Source organism: Corapipo altera, unplaced genomic scaffold (genome assembly GCF_003945725.1).
Source record: "Corapipo altera isolate COAL_440 unplaced genomic scaffold, ASM394572v1 2c, whole genome shotgun sequence".
NCBI classification, from domain to species: domain Eukaryota; kingdom Metazoa; phylum Chordata; class Aves; order Passeriformes; family Pipridae; genus Corapipo; species Corapipo altera.
This window is the reverse complement of record NW_020884923.1, coordinates 4492070-4510225: the sequence shown is the minus strand read 5'-3', so window position 1 is coordinate 4510225 and position 18156 is coordinate 4492070. Positions and strand designations below refer to the sequence as shown.

The window sequence follows — 18156 nt, the reverse complement described above, 5'->3', positions numbered from 1 at the left end:
TAATGTCCCTGGGTATGCTCTTAGTTCCTTGTCACTGAATAATTTTTTTTTTAGGAACAGAAATCAAATTGATATATCTGTATATGTCTGAGTGGGTCAAAGCTTCAAGTTTTTACCATATATCTCTTGAATTTCAGTTAATTCCAGACCAATTACTTCTTCTACTATTGGAATACTTGTATCTAGTGATCATCTTTATGTGGAGTTGATCTAGGCTCAGTTTTACAGGAATAAAAAAATTGTTGTCCTGAACTTGCAAACCTTTTGCACTTTTGACTTTTCTTGTCTTTGAACTAATGAACCCCCCCTACTTCTTAAGATGCAGTGATGCTGAATTATGGTGAAAGTTGATTATTTTTGAAGATATGCAGATGGTTAGCAATGAAATTCATATTTAGATATAGAAATTTAAAGATCAGGGTCTCTCCTCTCAAACCACATTGCAGTGAAATCTAAGGAACCAGAAGAATTCTACTCCTAGGAGTTATAGTCATTTCATCTAGCTATAAGTAGCTAAAGGATACCGATCTTGGTTTGCAGTCAAGACCTCCACTGCCAATAATGGAGAAAGACAAATCCCTCTATGTAGGTGATGATTAAAGACAGAAGAGGTGAATCATACCCCATGTGGCAGAAGCCTGTTATGGTCATACAGAAGAAGAAAACCCTAATAAGCATAGTCTTTCGATGGACTTTTAGCAACACACATCAGTGAGAACCATCACCTTTATTTCCCATTTGATAACTTTTAATCTCTTTTCCTCATGGTCAGATACTACTGACTTTGTTGGTGTGTTAGTTCTGTATGGGTTCTGCTCCTGGGGTAAGTCGTGCATGCCTGCATGCCTAGCTCCCAGTGTATTTGGAGCAGAGTGAGTTGTTATTATTCAATGACTCCTGTAAGCTGTAGGCTTTCTATTACGGGATATTGCTATCCTCTTTTTTTTTTTTGCTTCATTATAAGATGCTTTGTCACTGTTGTCATAGTCTTTGAAATAGATTTCACAGAGTCCTTAAATGTTAAGATGAGGCTTCAAATTATTTTCACGGGGAGACAAATGAAGTTTTAAATATTAATATTTTAAGTTTGTTCTGAGTTGCCAGTGCATTAGAAAGTTAGTGAGTTTTTGTCAGGGTTAGAATTGCCTCACCGGTAAATAAGTTGGACATATTTTGAAGAATACTTTTATTTAGAAAGGCTGTAGAATCTGTGATGCACTGGGAATTTCTTCCTAGCTCCGCTTCCCCTGTTAGTGATGTATAATGATGACCAAGAAGCTAAAAAGATGTGCTTATACAACTTCTTTTTTTCAAGTATATTGAGTTCAATTTGCAGAATGATCAGGAGGCAAATTATTTGTGGATTTTTTTCCTCTGAGTTCTTTGAGAATGTTTAGGGCTGAAAAAGATCCCATTGCAAGATCAGAGACAGTCAGGTTTAGCCAGGTAACAACATATGAAAAGAACTGTGAAAGTCTAATTCTGAGGTAAAATAAAGAAGTCTATATTTTACTTTTCAGCATCAGGGCAAGTGACTCACAAGAAAATAGTGATACGCCAGGAAGGAAAATTATTACATCAGGCAGCAGCATGTGTTTCCCAGATTAGGCTTCTTGAGCAAAATTAGATTAAGATTTTTTTTCATCTTTCTAATTAAACTGTTCTACCCTTTCATTGTCTTAGGTCATTTTTGATGAATGACTGAGAAGTGCCTTGACTGCTGCTTCCCAAATATAAGTAAATGAGATGTTTTTCAGTGGAAGAGATTATATTTTGCTGAATTTAAAGCAGCTAAAACAGAAATAGCCACTACATATATTGAAAGTTAAACTGTGCACCTGCATATGTTGGATTAGATAGTTTTGAATCTTTATTGAAATTGTTTTTTTAAAAATTGCCCTTTGTTTTCTCGAGTTCTTATGTTTAAGATTTAAGATAACCACAAACTACAAGCGACTTCTTAGATTTCTGTACAAAAAGGGACAGAACAAATAAGAATTTTGTAGTCTAATATGTAACATGCAGAATCCCTGGTCAACTGTAACTAATTAGCCATATGTTGTTGTGTTGTGTGTTGTTTCAGAACATTCCCACTCACTTAGGAAGTAATCTTTTTTCACTGAGTTTACCAGGTAGTACATAATGATGCTGTCTGGAGCGTGAGCTGCCTTTTGCATAGAGGGTATTCACTCCTGATACAGAACAATAATATGAGTTTGACGTGATGGGGAAGGTGTAATTATGCAGTGCAGACATGCTAGAGCTGACTTTGTTGATCAAAACCAGAGAACTTTCCCAGAGCTGCAGTCCCTATCAGAGTTAGATTTTATACAGTTTAGAATAAATCCTATCCACGAAGCAAGTTTAGCGAAGCGTATGTGAATGTCACTTAATAATTCATTCCATTTACCCTCAAAAGACTGATTACTGACAGCACTAACAATGCTGGGCATTAAATATTTGCACATGTTCTTGAGCAAGTGGTAACTACATCTCTCTAATACTGTGTTCCAAGTTCATGCCTTTTGTTTATAGTAATCTTTATTATAATGCAAATATACCTTTATCATGTTGCCTTATGTATTGCCTTCTAAACTTTGTCCTAGTGTAACATACATTGCAGTTCTAGCAATATTCTTAAAAGCTTACTCTACTCACATGTGGAATTTATCATCAAATTTGATCAAAGAAGATATTCACTTGAATTTGAGTGACTTCTTATTAATTTAATGAATAATGAATAATTCAATAAGACAGTTTACCAACTGAATTTAGAAGGGGTCGATACAAGCCTTCAGTTATTATATGTATAATAAACAAAGAGACAGACTCCATTTATAGGTAGTGTCAACAATTGTGTGAAGAAATTGTGTCAACAATTTCCTCAGAGATCTATTAATAGCCTTTTCTATTTAAATTATTAAATTCCATGTCAGATGAACATTGGTTCATTTCTTCTGTTACATTTGCACATTGCTTAATTCTGAGCAATAGGCTCAGTTTTTCATATCTTACTAATAATAGCTATTTCTGTGTAAATTTTGGATTTGCATTCCTAGGGTTGTCAATGTATGATCCGTAAGTACATGGAGCATGGGAACCTCCAGACACTCTCTATGTAAATAGGTTTTTCATAAGCAGTTGCACTCATTGATTTTGGGGTTTTTTTTGGTATGGATTTTTGTTCTTTTTCCTACATGCACTGTGGGTGATCCCAAATGCTGTTCTGTTTTCTGGCTCTATACAATTCACTTATTGGGCCAGTTAATGCACAGCTGCACCCAATGCTGCTTTGCTGTTTGCTAATGTGGGTCATCTGATTTCAGTGGAAAAAAGGTGCATGACAGAATTTTATCTGTTAGTCTGCTTCCATAACCCACCCCAGCCACAAACTTTAAATCAATTCTTTGGGAACCTATTAGGGTATAGAGGTGAGATAGAAAACTTTTTTAAGCTTTGACTAATAAAAGAGTATAAAATGCCCTATCACACAGTGTTTCATGTGGAGTATCTTGGTGATTTAATTAAAAATAATTGTAATTAATTTTATCACAATTTCATTGAATATTTTGAGAAGTTAGATATTGAAAGAAAGAAAGAATGAAGTTGAAAATGTGTAAACTTCAATTATGAAATGATTGAAATGAAATAAGCCAATGACTCCAAATATTTGTTCTGTTTTCCAGTAAGAGGGCTTGCTATTTGTAGTTCACAGGAAAGTGAACCTTTGAGTTGGGTGTAATTTATAAAATATATGATCCAATTTAGCCTAAAAATTGAGTTGGAAAAACTGAGCTAATATAAGAGTATATATAAAAAAATCAGCAAACCAATCTTAAATATTTTTATACCCACTTCATTACCTGGAAAAAAATCTTGCATTTCTGGCTCTGCTGTCTCCAGGGATGCAAAATTGCTTCATGCTGTATTTTTTCCCCTTCTCTAAAGAAAAGAAGGAATTTTTACTTTGAACTTAAAAGCTCTATTTTTGTTTTGAACAGTCTATTTGAGAACTGTATCAGTCCCCTAGAAGTCTGTATGTGTCTATTTTGTCTGTACGTGTTTATTTTGCTTTTATATGTGGTACAATACCATTAATACAATCAAAAAATGAAGTTTTATATCCAGCAATGATTTTTGACAACTTCTTTTACCTACTTTAACTAAATATAACTTTAATTAAGTTGCATTGCTATTTCTTTCTCGAGACTTTGAGTACATAAATTTTTTTACTCTTGTGCATGAATAAATTACTTGTAGTTTGTGGCCTGTTCAATAAAAATATAGAATATAAGTTATAAGTTAAGAAAGAAATAGCAAGAGTGGACCTGCCATTCTGAGAGATTGATCTGGAATTTCTTGGAGATTAATTTTAGGAAATAATTCTGGATTTCTTTATTCTTTCTTTCTTTCTTTCTTTTTTTTTCCCCTCTCTTTACTCAGATGGAAGATGTCATAGCCCGCATGCAAGATGAGAAAAATGGGATTCCTATTCGCACAGTGAAAAGTTTTCTTTCCAAGATCCCCAGTGTCTTTTCTGGTAAGAGTCAAAGTGAATTTCATAATATTTTAAAGATTTAACTCTACCTTATATAAGGGAATGCTCAAAGGGAAAACACTTTTAAATGTGCTGTAGGGAATTCACAGTCATCTGGTCTGGAGGAGACATCCCAGATCCTTTGAATAATTATAGAAATTTTTGATGTTTCTCTCAGATTGGTCTTACACAAAGATATTTTTGTCCTGTAAATTAAGTGAAGGGAATATTTAATTCACTACAAAAAGGCAATATTTCTTATTGCAGATCTGAATCTGTTTTTTAGCCAGTTTTCATAGCAAGTATGAGTTTAGTGTATTGACCAGTACGTGAAGGTAAGAAATGCCATAGTAGCAGCACAAAAGATACTTATTACAACAGTCATGATCTGCTTTTGCAGCTGGTTGCCTGTCCCTGAGAAACTAAGACTGAGATGTCTATGGTGATTTGCAAGACAACTGTAAACTTTATAACTAATCCAAGTCAGTATTGTCATAGGCCCAAAAATATGTCCATTTATTAATTAATTAGTATATGTTTATTCAGGTATTTACATTATTTTACATCAAATTATGCATTATATATGTGGATATATACTCAAATGAGTATATGTGTGTGTGTATATATATATATATATCCATATATGTCCTTTGAAATAGATTACATTGTTTAACCTAATTTTTCCATACTCTAGTAAAAGCTGCAATTTTTGTAATGCAAAAGGCAATACTTATATAGGAAGTATTTATAGAGATTTGTACTGTCCAGAACAGCAAGAAGGATTCTCTACTTTAATTTTCAACTTTTGGAATGATTTTGCTAGTGAGTAATTTGGTCACAAAGAAGGATAGAGTCTTAAGAGTGAACAAAATAGCTTCATGATTTTAGAAATTACTTGTGCTAAAACTAGCCTTTGAAGAATGGACCTTTATTTCCCATGAGTTAGTTCAGCATGGCATTATATTAAATAATCCACATTAATTTTTAACCTCTGCCTTACATTGTGGGCTATGGATTTCAAAAAAGACAGACCAAAATATCTTTTCTTTTTTTTACTGGTATAGACATCATACTTTTAAAGATTATGTTAGAATATATATACAGTAGTACATAGCAGTCACCAGTGCAACACCTTTTCTATTTATGTACTAACTTTATTAATTGCAGAGGGAAAGAAAAATCATAGGAGAGTTCATTTTTTTCCCTTTGTAGATTTTCTACCTCAAATACCAGGGCTGTAATTTTTGCTAGATGTGACTAGAAGCCCCATCAGAACAGTACAAATTTCATTTTAGTTAAATTGTTATGCTTTCCTGTCAGTTCTCTACACTGAATGGAATCTGAAATATTCAAACTTTTGTACTGAGTAGCAGATTTCATTTAGTGTCTGAGGAGTTTGTCTTTATGTAGCAAACAAAACTTTTTGGCTTGAACTCAAAACTGTTGATTGCTAGGAAACACAGGAATATTGTTTTGTAAGGATTGTGATGATAATAGTGCAAATATATATGATAAAAGCTTGTACTGTTAATACCCACAAAAGCATCCATATGAAAATGACCAAAATGAGCATCAAAAGGAGATGCTCTCCAGTTAATATATATATATATATATGTATTTATATGCTCATATATATATATGTGTGTGCGTATGTCTATGCATAAAAGCATGTCTTATATGCAGCCATCTGTTCAGGATTATGTTCCATAAAAACCAGAGCTTTGCAACTGTTTGGGGTTTTTTCGGTGGGGAGAAGCAAAATGGGTAGCTCTACCACAGTGAAATCATGTTCCTGCAAAAACTTAGAAAAGATCTGTAAGAGTCCTTTAAACAACTTGTGAAAACTAAGGTTGTCCATAAATTGTCCGTAGGAATAGGGTCTTATGGAATAGCATTTTGATTATGTTGCTATAGATTTATTTTTATTTTTTGTGTGCTTTTATTTCATAGTAGTTCTTCTTAAAACAGCAAGTGAGAACCTAGTTGAAAGAGCAGTCACTTTTTTAGTGCAAAATTACTGACCATATCTATTTAAGGATGACTGCATTAGCAAAATCAGCCTGGGGAATGGTATTCGAATTTAGCAGAATGCTGTGATTATAATAAACAAAATGATGTAATTATACTATCTAATTTACTGAGTCATTCCTTAAATGTTTTCACAAGTAAAATATCCACACAGAGAAACGTTTGCAATACAGATAATCCTCTATATGCTATGCACATTGTTGAGCTTCAGAAAAATATCATTCTAAGTTAAAGATTTTTTCACTTTATGAAATTTTGAAAATATGAGGAATCATTTTGCTTTATATTCCATATATGCATAGAGAGCAAATAAAAATTTGAAACTTTTAAGGCTCCAAGGAAAAATGGAGGCAGGAGAGTTTGCTCCTTTTATGTGAATATGCATTTAGAAGTACAAAAGAAGGGTTACTGTTGTCTCCATTCATTTAAAATGTTTTGGAGGAGTGAAGAAGATATTTTATACAGACATCTTGCTGGTCAGCAATAATAATTGCATGAAGATTCACATGATCATTCCTTATTAGCACTGATTAGAGTATTAGCAATAAAGAGAAGGCAATTTGCCTGGCCCATAGTTCACCATTAGACCTGGAAATGGATAAAAAAAGACTTGAAATGATGAATGTAGGGAGTATGCAATATGAATCACAGAGAATAGAATGAGCTCTAAAATATCATTTTTATTTTTACTAAGGAGAGATAGGAAGCAAATGCCAAAGTTTTGCTGTTCACTTTGAAGGAGAAAGAAGCATTCAGAGTTTACCAACAAAGCACTGCAATAGTTGAGGTTTTGTTTTGGCAGTCTTTGTGGGGGGCGGTGAGTTAGTCGGTATTAGTACTGGAAGTTTCATAAGCTAATCATAACATGAATATTTCATTAAAATGATATAGTGATACAGTGGTGTCTTATGGTCATTATGGAATATCAGTGTGATGCTTTATTAAAGTATGTAATACTTGGATATGCTTGATACTGAATAAAATCTGTGGAGAATGTGTCAGTTGAGTGGTGTGTAAGCTTGAGTGCGTAACACTAGCACTTTTATTGAAGGAGCAGGGAGAACTATGAGAAATGTAAGTTCAATTTAAGAATGCAAACAGAGACAGAATAAAGAGCATTCAAGAAAAACATGTTCCTACTAGTTATTACTGGCTGTTTCTGATGCATGGCTCAATAATTTTGGAAAGTAGTCACAGCTTGAACCAACAAAAATAGGAGAAGGAGATCAGTAGAAAGGTTTTTTTTTCACGTCGTCTTCTGAGTTAGAGAGAGAAAAATGAAAACATCAATTTACCTTTCCCTGGAAAATATAATCCATTAAAGTCTTTAATGTTTTCTCATTCCTGTATGTGAAGCTGATATTGTGTCTTTTTCATAAAGACATTATGTTTTCCCATTTTTTAGAAAGATTATTGTCATCATATCTAATTTTTATTAAATGTTTTTTCTAATCTCCGAAAATATTTATTTCTCTTTTACCTGGGAAATCATGAAGATATTGGAATATTCCACTCTGATTAGCAAATGAATTAATATGGTCATTATTTACCAGTTTTTGTCTGAGCACTAGTAGTAGTCTGCTTGGTAAAAAATAAATAATTTATGTGCTTAAACATAAAAAAAATGCTACCAAAAGTAGAACAGCAGTCTCAGTAGCCTAGTCAGATATAGTGAGAGACTCCAGAGCAAAGCAGTGTCATAGTAGCAGCTCATCTCACTTGCAATTCACAGGTGGGTGAGCCCAAGGGATGAGTCACAGGGGCTACCTGCGTTAGTATTGCTTGTTATATAGAGAGAGGCAGCAAAAAATGAAGATCAATACAGTGGGAATTGGATGACTCAGGGGACTAATAACAAGAAAGGGAGTTTCATATGTCATTAGTTTTGATCTTCGCCATATGAGTAATGAGTTGATAGCATCTGATGACTTCTCAGTGCTGCATGTGAAATTAGTTGATAAGTTTATCCACTTCAGTACTGGAGATCACCTATCTGAAACACAATATGAAAGAGAAAGCTCTACTACTTAGTTTGACAGAAAAAAGCCCCACAAAATGTGTAACACTTCAATAATCTGGTACCTTTTGAGCAAAGTAACATTGCATTAGAGGTAAATAAAAGGAGTTCTAAATTTCCATTTTTGATAGATTTTCCAGAATAAATTAACCATGTGGGAGAAGCTAGGATTCCCATCTCCCAAGTCTCAAATTTTATGGGCCTTCCTTCAGTGTCTCCCTTGTTGGGTCAATGACAGTTTCCTACTTTCTTGTTCTATCTATTCCTTCATCTCTCTTTTCTTGCATTCTCCTAAAGTATAATTTAATAGTAGAATTATTGCTGATTTCTTTATGCCAAATCAGCCTCTTATTATTTGCAAACAGAGCCTTCAGTGTTAAAACTGCAAGCTCACTGCCTTTATGAGGTTCCAGTCTTAGTAAAACACTTTGATGAAAATCTTGCTGTCAGTTCATGAGGGACAAAAGCTGGATAATTCATTCTCCTGTGCCCCTTCAGATGGGCAGATGTGAGCAGGGACTTGCTATCTTCACAGTTTCACTTTTCAAACCAGAATTTTGAGAACAAAAAGTTAATAATCCTCTATTCCCAAATGAGTAGCTGGTTTGAAGTTATAAAATGAGTCTCTCTTGTGTGTCATTTCCATTCATCACTTTGTCAAGAGTGAATGATCTGCATTCAAATGCTCATGGTCTTGTGGGAGTGGATATTTTCAAGAAGACTGGTTCTCTTATTTGTTGATATCATGTTCATGGTTTTTCGAGTCATCAGTAGAAGATACTGACTAAATGGACATACAGTCATTTCCAAGTAGTGAGATAATTAACTGATTAATGAGTGATGCTTTATATTCTTTACAGAAAGTCAAAGTGGATATTTGAGTGCTGTCTACATACCTTCACCTCTTGTTTCTGTTTGTTTTCCTGTCTTAGCCTCCTTACTTGGCCAGAGAAGGGTGCTGTTAATCTACTTAAAACTTGACAGAACTTCAGTATTTTATGGAAAATGGGCTTTGTGACAGCATTTTAGTTTGGAAGCTCAGAATGAGCAAGCTGTGGTGGGCTGGGGTCAAATAAGAGCTAAATGCTGTTCAGAAAGAAATGAAGAACTGTTTCCAGTAGGTAGTTCCAACCTCCCTGCCATGGGCAGGGACAGCTTCCACTAGACCAGGTTGCTCCAAGCCCCATCCAACCTGGCCTTGAACGCTTCCAGGGATAGGACATCCACAACTTATTGAGGCAGCCTGTTCCAAGATGATTATGCTCTCTATTTTCATTTTAAGGCATGTGCTAATATCAGACCTTTAATAAATTACTGTCAGAATGAAAAGCTTTTCAAAATGTGAAGATATATTTGTTATTTTAAACAGAAAAAAAATACTAATTTAAAAGTTATTGCTTCTTCCTACCCAAACAGCAACAAAAAAATTGTATTCTTATGTTTATCTTTCAATTCATTGGTGATTGCCATTGGGAGCATTAGTAAAAGGACGGAAATAAAGTGAAAAAAGTCTGAGGCAATTTTTCAAAATCGGCCTAGGAAACAGAAATATACTGAAAACCCATTGAAAAGTCTTTGAAAATAATCTGTGTGCAAAAAATTCATCATAAATGTCCATTCCCTTAAAATCAATAGATATAAAAAACTTATTTTCACAGACATTTGCAAAATAATTAGGTATAGAAGTCATGCACTGATGGGAAAAATTTTTGATAGTTACTACCTTGTTGTGAGATGGGAGATTGCTAATGACAGTAATCTTCATTGTGGTTTGTCCACATGAGGTGCATATCTTGAATTAGATGACCCCCTGTTTCCCCATCACATACTTCCTCCCAAACACATGTTTCCAGAGAATTAGCTCTGGGCCTTGTTGATGATCACTAAAATTTTTTTCCTACTATATTGTTTTATAATGAAAATACTTCCCTTCCTTTTCTAGACCTTCTTCCTAATCTCTGCACATGCAAGATATTGACAGTTTTTTAAGTGGAAGAGGATTGCACCTTTGAAAAATGTGAGAACTTTTCAAAGGAATATGGAAAAACCTATTGCATTCATTAGGGCCAAAAATGCACCTAGGTTGCCACCCAGTCTCTGGACACTGGATATGTAACATTCATGGAAAATGTGGGGTGAAAAGGGAGCCCCAAACCAGCCTCACATCAACCTGAAATTATCAGGAATTCTGCAATCTATCACAGCTTCACTTTAAGAAGTTTACGCTTTTTCACCTTTTTTTTTTCTTTCGTTAACACCAGTTAATAATTGTGTTTTGCTGGTTTTCTATCAGCAATGAGTAGTGCTTACAGAAAACAGAGAAAATAGCCCCCTCCAACACACATACAAAAATAAGTAGCGTGAATATTTATGCCATATGTATTTGCCCATGGAGGCAGTGCATAATATATCAGCTTAACAGAAACCCTCTTAAGCTGATATAAGAGGCATCTGTAGTAGTGATAGGTTAGCTGAAATCTGCTACGTGCATAAAACCTTGTAGGAAGAGAAGACTGGATTATGTCTAAAGAAGAGCAAATGTACATAAATATATTCAGTAGTTCTATGAAAATGGTTTTCCTTCCTGTCTATCTCTTGGAAATCTCAGAAAAAAATACTGTTGATGTAGCAATGATAAGAACTAGTGGAATAAGTACCAGTGAGAATTTTCTGGGGACCTGTATTTTAAGTAATTGTATTAATTAGGAAGCATAGCAAAGTAAGCTACTTGACTCCACCACTTTATGAGGTACTTCTGTGTTCACAAAGCTATTTGTTTAAATCACATCGTTTAAATCACATTGGATTGTTTTCAGAGAGTAATTTGAGGTAGTCAGAAGAGAAGTGTTTTCTGAGAGGACAGGGTTGGTACTCTGTTTGCTGTCACTAATTTCTGAGACAAGAGGGAAATTTGGTGCTCATGTTAAGAATGGGGAGAGGAAGTGTATATAGCCGAACGTAAATGAAGTCCCATCATGAAGTCCTTTTTGAACATTTGTAGCGCTTCTACCACAATGTGAAATCTGTTTTATGCTATGTTTGTTAAATAGTCTCTGGAAACTATTTCAGAAATGAACATCCACTGGGACAGAAGGAAAAGAAACCCAATCTGATCCCTCTTAAGACAGAATGCTTGAGCACAAAAAGTATCTGCTGTCTTGCCAAAAAATCAAAAGTTTGTAGTAGTACCTGGGTTTTTTAAGTGTCAGTTTGTATGAACATAATGTAATTCTAAAGCCAGGAATGTATGTTAGCAGGTTTGTGCCCTGAATATATTGTCAGTTAGAATGGAATAGAAATTAGAGAGAAAATCTGCATATAGGGCTGTACTTAAGCAGGTACTGTAATTGTTTTATAAGCAGAGATGATAGATAAGATTACAATTACATTTTGGAGTACACCTGTTGAAAAATAGCTAATTTTTTTAATTTATGTACCATTGTATGTTATTGTCTGGTGGCATTTTTTTGGTTGAGTGGTGATTATTTATTATATGTGTATAGCAAGCAATGTAGCCATGTGATATGTATTGCTGGTACAGACACAAGTGATACATTATTTAAAGGTATCCTGTTAGGTGTAATACACTCCAAATGTACACATTACCTTTTCTTTTTAAGATGGTACAAATGTGTCTGGAATAATAGTCCCCTTTTCCTCTTAAATGATGTCTAACCTTGACTCATTTTGTGACTTTTCTAGCAAGATAATTTATTTCTGGTTCAGTTTTATCTTTTTAGTAAATAATATTCTATCTTATTGTCTTTAAATCTACCATTATAAAGTCTTTTGGAATACTTAAATGAACTGCATGCAAAGAGAAAGTGGTTCTGTATTTGCAGGTTTCAATCTTCCATTTTTACAGACAAATAGGTATAGTTGGTCAGCAGTTAAAATAATCAAACTAAGTAAAATCATTCCCTGGAGAATATGTCCCTTAAGCAAGAAATCAAGTTAGCAGGGTTTATAAGATTACTTGTGATTTACCTCCTAATTCTGTTTGTTCCAGCTACAAGGAAAAAGACTTTGCCATTGCACTTGCATCAGAAGACTGCAGATTTGTCTTTGTGAAAGGACACCATGGCATAAATTCTAATAATTGTTAATTGTTTGTACTTCTGTTGTTACTGAAGTTATCCATGGACTGGTTTTGCGTGGTGCTATTATCAAACAGTATACGCGTACTTCATGATAACAAATGTCTCCCTAAGATCAGGATTTTCCTTTTTAGTGGGATGTCATTTGATGACCCCCATCTCACTGCCACTTAGTTACACTCAGTCTAACTTTGCTTTACTGGGAGCTAGTGTGCATCTGGATTGTCTGGAACTTTTTTTTCTTGAGCATTTGTCTGGTATAGGCCTGTCTGCATGTTTGTTTCAGCTTGTCTGTGTTTATTGAAGTGACTGATCATGACACAGACTGAGCAGTCCATTTTATCTGCGTAGTGTATTTGGATGCATATATATTCCAGAGCATACTGAAAAATGGAGAGTTTGTTTTTGGAAAACATTATAAATGGGACACTTAAGACTTAAAAAACTTCAGCTGCAACAAACAGGTTTTCCATAAATCCCACTTTTTGACATTGAAAATGTCCTGAAGAAGTTCTACTAGTATTTTCTGCCAGCTGTGTTCCTGACAAAAAGCAAGATACACCCAATTAGAAAGTCACCCACATGGGAAGCAAAGATAATTTCATACAGCTTACTGTGATTGACAGTCTATCACTACCCAGATAAGTGGACCATTGATAGTAATTTATTTTCCACAAATTATCAAAATAATTTTAAATGGAATCAAGACCAATTTGTTAAAAGGAAATAAGAGTGTTCAAATGTGCAATGAGTGTTATTACAATGCTGCACACATTTGACACAGCCTATTACAGGTTTCAAAGTAAAGGTCAATAATCTACTTTCTAGCCTACACAGTTTGAGAGCAAGCCTTGATGTTGCAAAAAAAGCATGTAAGCTGGCAGGAGTTACCATGTTTTCTATTATCCCAACCCCACAGACTAAGTAGTCCCTGAGGCCAGAGGATGTTGGCAGCTTTGAAGGCATAAAGCCCAACATTCCTGCTGTGCACCCTGCCATTTTGCTTCCCACACAGCATCTGTCTCTTTTTGCCTTAGGGAGGGAAGACCTCAGTGGGGATGCTCTTGATTTACTTGTTTCTCCTGTTAGGGAAGATCAGTGGAGTACGTGCTGCTCACCTGTGCTGCTTTTTGGACCACAGTAGGAAATGGGCAGAGCTGTTGTAGCGGGTACCAGGAAGTCAGGAGGTGCAGGCTGGTGAGTTTGCTGTCTGTGGAACAGAGCAGAAACCCAGGATTCTTCAGGAATCCAGGTAGATGGCACAAAGAAATTACTTAAAGGGTCCTCACTTATTTGCAGGAAGGAGGACACAGACATCGCAATCGCTTGGTTAATGGAGCCAAACTAATTGGAAAACATTGAGAACATTTAAAAAAACCTCCAAACCCCAAACCCACCACAAAGAACCAGTCAACCAACCAACCAAATAAAACCAAAAAAAGAAGAAAATTAATATTAATCTCATTTCGCCGTACGCACATTTTGTAAGATAATATATTTTATTATAAGACCTGGTAGTACTTGAGTGTAGCAGAAGAGGAGTGGAGCTGATGGGTACTTGATGAGTGTTTCACTGTTAGAATAATGGAACGTCTGTGAAGGATTTGAGTTGTTGCTAAGAATTTGGTTCCATACTATCATAAGAAAAACACTGGATGTGGGGTATTAGCAGCAACCAATTCAACCTCCGTGGGATTTCCTGAAATATTAGCTTTTTAAGGATTTTGATGAAGTTTTTTGAAAGTAAAAAAAGCCATTATGAAAATAGTATATTTTTTTTTTACAGACCTACAGGAAATTGTATAAACTTTTTGTACAACAGCTATATGCATAGTTTTGATATACAAACATCAAAAAGGTATAAACATTTCAGATGTTTAATATACTCATTTGGATATCAATGTAGCCACAAAGGCATGCAAATATTCCTTTTGTGCATTCAATTGTCACAAATTGTGTAGGAGTTAGCCATTTAAAACTGCTGCACAGCTTTCTAACTTGGGTTCTGTATATGTAACAGGCTTGTGGAAAATACTGAGAAGGTTGTCAATGATTAGGTGGGGAATTTTTTTGCATTTTTTTTTTTTCAGAGCCAAATACCAAATGTACATGTGAGTACCTCATAGATACCAGTACCCCATGTGCTTGGCTGATACCAGAAGTTTTGCCCTTCAAGCTTTTATAATAAACTGTGAGATAGCTAAAATGTGGAAATACTTTATAGATCTATAGACCTGTTGCCTTTTTGTAAAGACTATAGTCTTGTAAATTTTGGACTCACTTATTATGGAAAGAAAAGCCTACAGATCTTAGAGGAAGTATACAGTAAAATGCACAGTTGTTGACCAAACTCTTTCTAGAACAGGAAATGTGTTGTGAATAGAGAAAAGGCATTGGGTCAAACTTGCCTGTTAATGATTTGTTTACATAAATTCCGCTTTCTGTTTTTCTTCCCACATTTTTACCCTCTCCTCGTTTTTCTAGTTGCTTTAATAAGTGATAGTTTCAAGTTGAATTCTCCTTTCTTCCATACGCTTCAGAGAAAAAAAACTTCTTTTTTCTCTATTCACCTGTTTTCTGATTAGTAGTATTTTTGTGTTCCTACTATCTGCGTTCTAGAGGTGGGTGTTTTTAAACAATTTTATCAAGTCCTTTCCTACTTACAATAGAAAAAATCAGAATCTGTGTTAATGAAAGGTGGAGGTAGAGTGACTCATCTTTTTGGCTTTTGTGGCTGGGGCCAAATACAGTTTTACAGAAGTATTTAAACCCTGCATGTTATCTACATCTTTTCAGATTGTTGATGTATCACCTAAAAAATTTATTGTGGGTTCTAAAATGACAAACCATGAAGACATAGTTACAATGGTCAGCACTTGCAGATGGACTCCATCTGTTCTGCTTGGGCAATGGGTTGGTTGCTCTGGACTCAAAATAAGTAGAAAATATGGTTCTGTTAAAGAACATCATGTTAATCGAGCAGGATTTGAGGCTAATCTTGATTTTGTGTCATGCTTACATGGACGCTTCTGGCAGCCAGGATGTCCCCAAACTGGGGACCATTTAAAGGCCAGTAATTGAGTCTATTTCCCAGAAAATGAATGCAAAACTGGTTATAGTAGAAATTCACTCTTCTAGGATGGTTGCTGCAAGTAAATAGAAGAGTGTAGCTTGTCTCACTTTTTTCTCTAGGTCTTAAAAATACATTTGTTCATACTTAAAAAGCAAAAAACCAATCAAGCAAAAAACCAATCAAACAAAAAATCATCCAACAAGGGGGAAGTGCATCTTTCTCCGTGTTTTGGTCATAGCTCATTACTCCTTTGGGCAGCCATGCAAGGGACAGGGAGCACAGCTCCAGCAAGCAGTGGTATGCTGTTGAACTACAGAGCAGGTACAATTCAGCAGTGGTTGTCCTGAGCTCTGTAATGTATGCATGAATTAGATGGTCTAATATATTGTTTGATTTCATGTAAAGTAGCTGAGATCTAGGATACTGCTTATAAATTACCTCTGCAATGAGTTAAAGGAATTCTGTAATTTAGTCTCAATTAGTAAAACTCTCCTCCTATTATTCTAAGGCATGATATGCCACGTTCAATCCTACCAGTCACCTAGTTGGTTTTGGATTTAGTCTGATATAATTACACTTTTGATTATGCTTAGGCCTGTTATTTCTAATAATTAATGATAGGATGTAAAATTAAAAAAAGCATTTGAAGAATTTTCTATGGACACAGTTATATTAAAATAGAATTGCATATTAGGCAGAGGAAGACCTTATAGGGCAGCTGATAAGCTATGAAACACAAGCTACTGTAGTAGGCTGGGGTAAACTGTATTTCAGTGAAATACTAAAACTGAGAATAAATTGAACATCAAATACTGTTTCAAAATGGGTTTGAGTAGAACCAAGACAAACTGAGAAATAAAATAAATTGAGAGAAAAATTTAAGTTAGCATACTATTTGGAAAGTCCCAACAGAGAAATGGAGGACCACCTGCATTTTAGAATGGGGAAAAGGACTTGTGAGCTCTCAGTTCCAGTGAAGGATTGCAACAAACTTCTGAACAGGAAGTGAGTTGGGAAGAAGGAAGGCACCATTAAAGCTTTTTAATGATAGAGGGAACAGCATTACCAGGCTCTGCTAGTTTAAAGGTTCCAAAGTGCTTGAAGATATATGCTTTTCGATCGAAGGCATTACATATTTTTGGTAACAGTTTCTGTTTGGGTTATTTGGGAATGGCCATTATTCCTTTAGACATCAGAAAATAGGAAAAGCCTTCATCAGTGTACGTAAATTATTAAATGAGGAATGAGTCATGACTTGTGGAAGAAGCAGAATTTTATAAGGAAAGTGTATCTTAAGTTTTGAGTGATGTGAGTTTTGAAGGGCTTTAATGTCCTAAATAAGACTACTTGAATTATGGCTATCCAGGATGAGGGGTGTGTGTATAGCCATTGTCTTTATTCTCTGTGGTAATCTTACTATTTTATAAGAATTACCTATCTCCTTAAATTGCTTTGGAAGAGAATCCAAGACATGCATACTGTTATCTATTTACACCTGAACTTGTGTTAAAATATAATATTCTATTGAATACTCTGTGACTGATTTCAACAGAAAACTTACTGCTTGATAGCTGAAAAATTTGAAAATTTAAATTTCCTTCCAATTATATGTGTTTTAGAACAGAACAGAAAACAAAATAAATATTGAGGTTAGAGAGTGAAATGGCGATTTAGACCTTTACATATTGCATCTATTTTAGATCAAGTCAAATTGTTCTTTTGAGAAGTAGACTCCACTTTAAGGGGTTTGTGTCAAATATTCTTGGATCCTTTGTTATAAAAGATGAGATAAAATCTCTAATTCAGTATATTTGAAATGTTCTTCTGGCATATCTCTTAGACTCTGGCTATTCAGTCCACTCCATCAAACTTAGACATCAGTGTGTGCTGAGTCTCTATGCTCAGTTTATTACTAGTCAAGCCAAGATAGAAACTGTCTGTATTATCTGTACTCAAAAATGGACTCCTAATGTGCAGGTAGATGTAGCGCCAGACATAGAAGTCTAAGAATAAGAGAAGTAAATCAAATATTATTTGAATGACAATTTACGATCATCTGTACAAGACACCAGTTACAGATGCAGATAATTATTTTTTTTAAAAATCAAGTGTCATTTTTGATTTAGCAAGGGAATTACTCAATTTAATTGCTGGTTCCTATAATGGGTGATCCAAACAAGACATTAAATTTACAGGAAAATAGTAAAAAAAAAGAAAAAGGAAGACTGCACAGATTACAAGCAACTATTCTTACATTTTTTGTTAGCTACAGCAAGCATATAAACAGGCAGAATATATAGCAAAAAGAAAAATGGACTATATTAGTTGTATTATTTGCAGTAGGTGTCCTCAGTCAGCTGAAACTCTTCTCAAATCAACATATCTGTCAAATAAAGAGGAGATT

The 18156-nt window shown here is 34.7% G+C and overlaps 1 protein-coding gene across 10 annotated transcripts in view; it reads left to right on the top strand.

Moving 5' to 3' along the window:
• Positions 1-18156, top strand: part of RGS7 (regulator of G protein signaling 7) — a 261014-nt gene that overhangs the window by 131489 nt on the left and 111369 nt on the right. For all 10 annotated transcript variants that reach the window (XR_003529993.1, XM_027657249.1, XM_027657244.1 and 7 more), the window contains exon 3: positions 4444-4540. Coding sequence is in view for 9 of the 10 variants with exons in the window: in XM_027657249.1 (XP_027513050.1) it covers positions 4444-4540 (97 nt within the window). In the remaining variant the exon portion in view is untranslated. The remainder of the gene's footprint in view (positions 1-4443; positions 4541-18156) is intronic.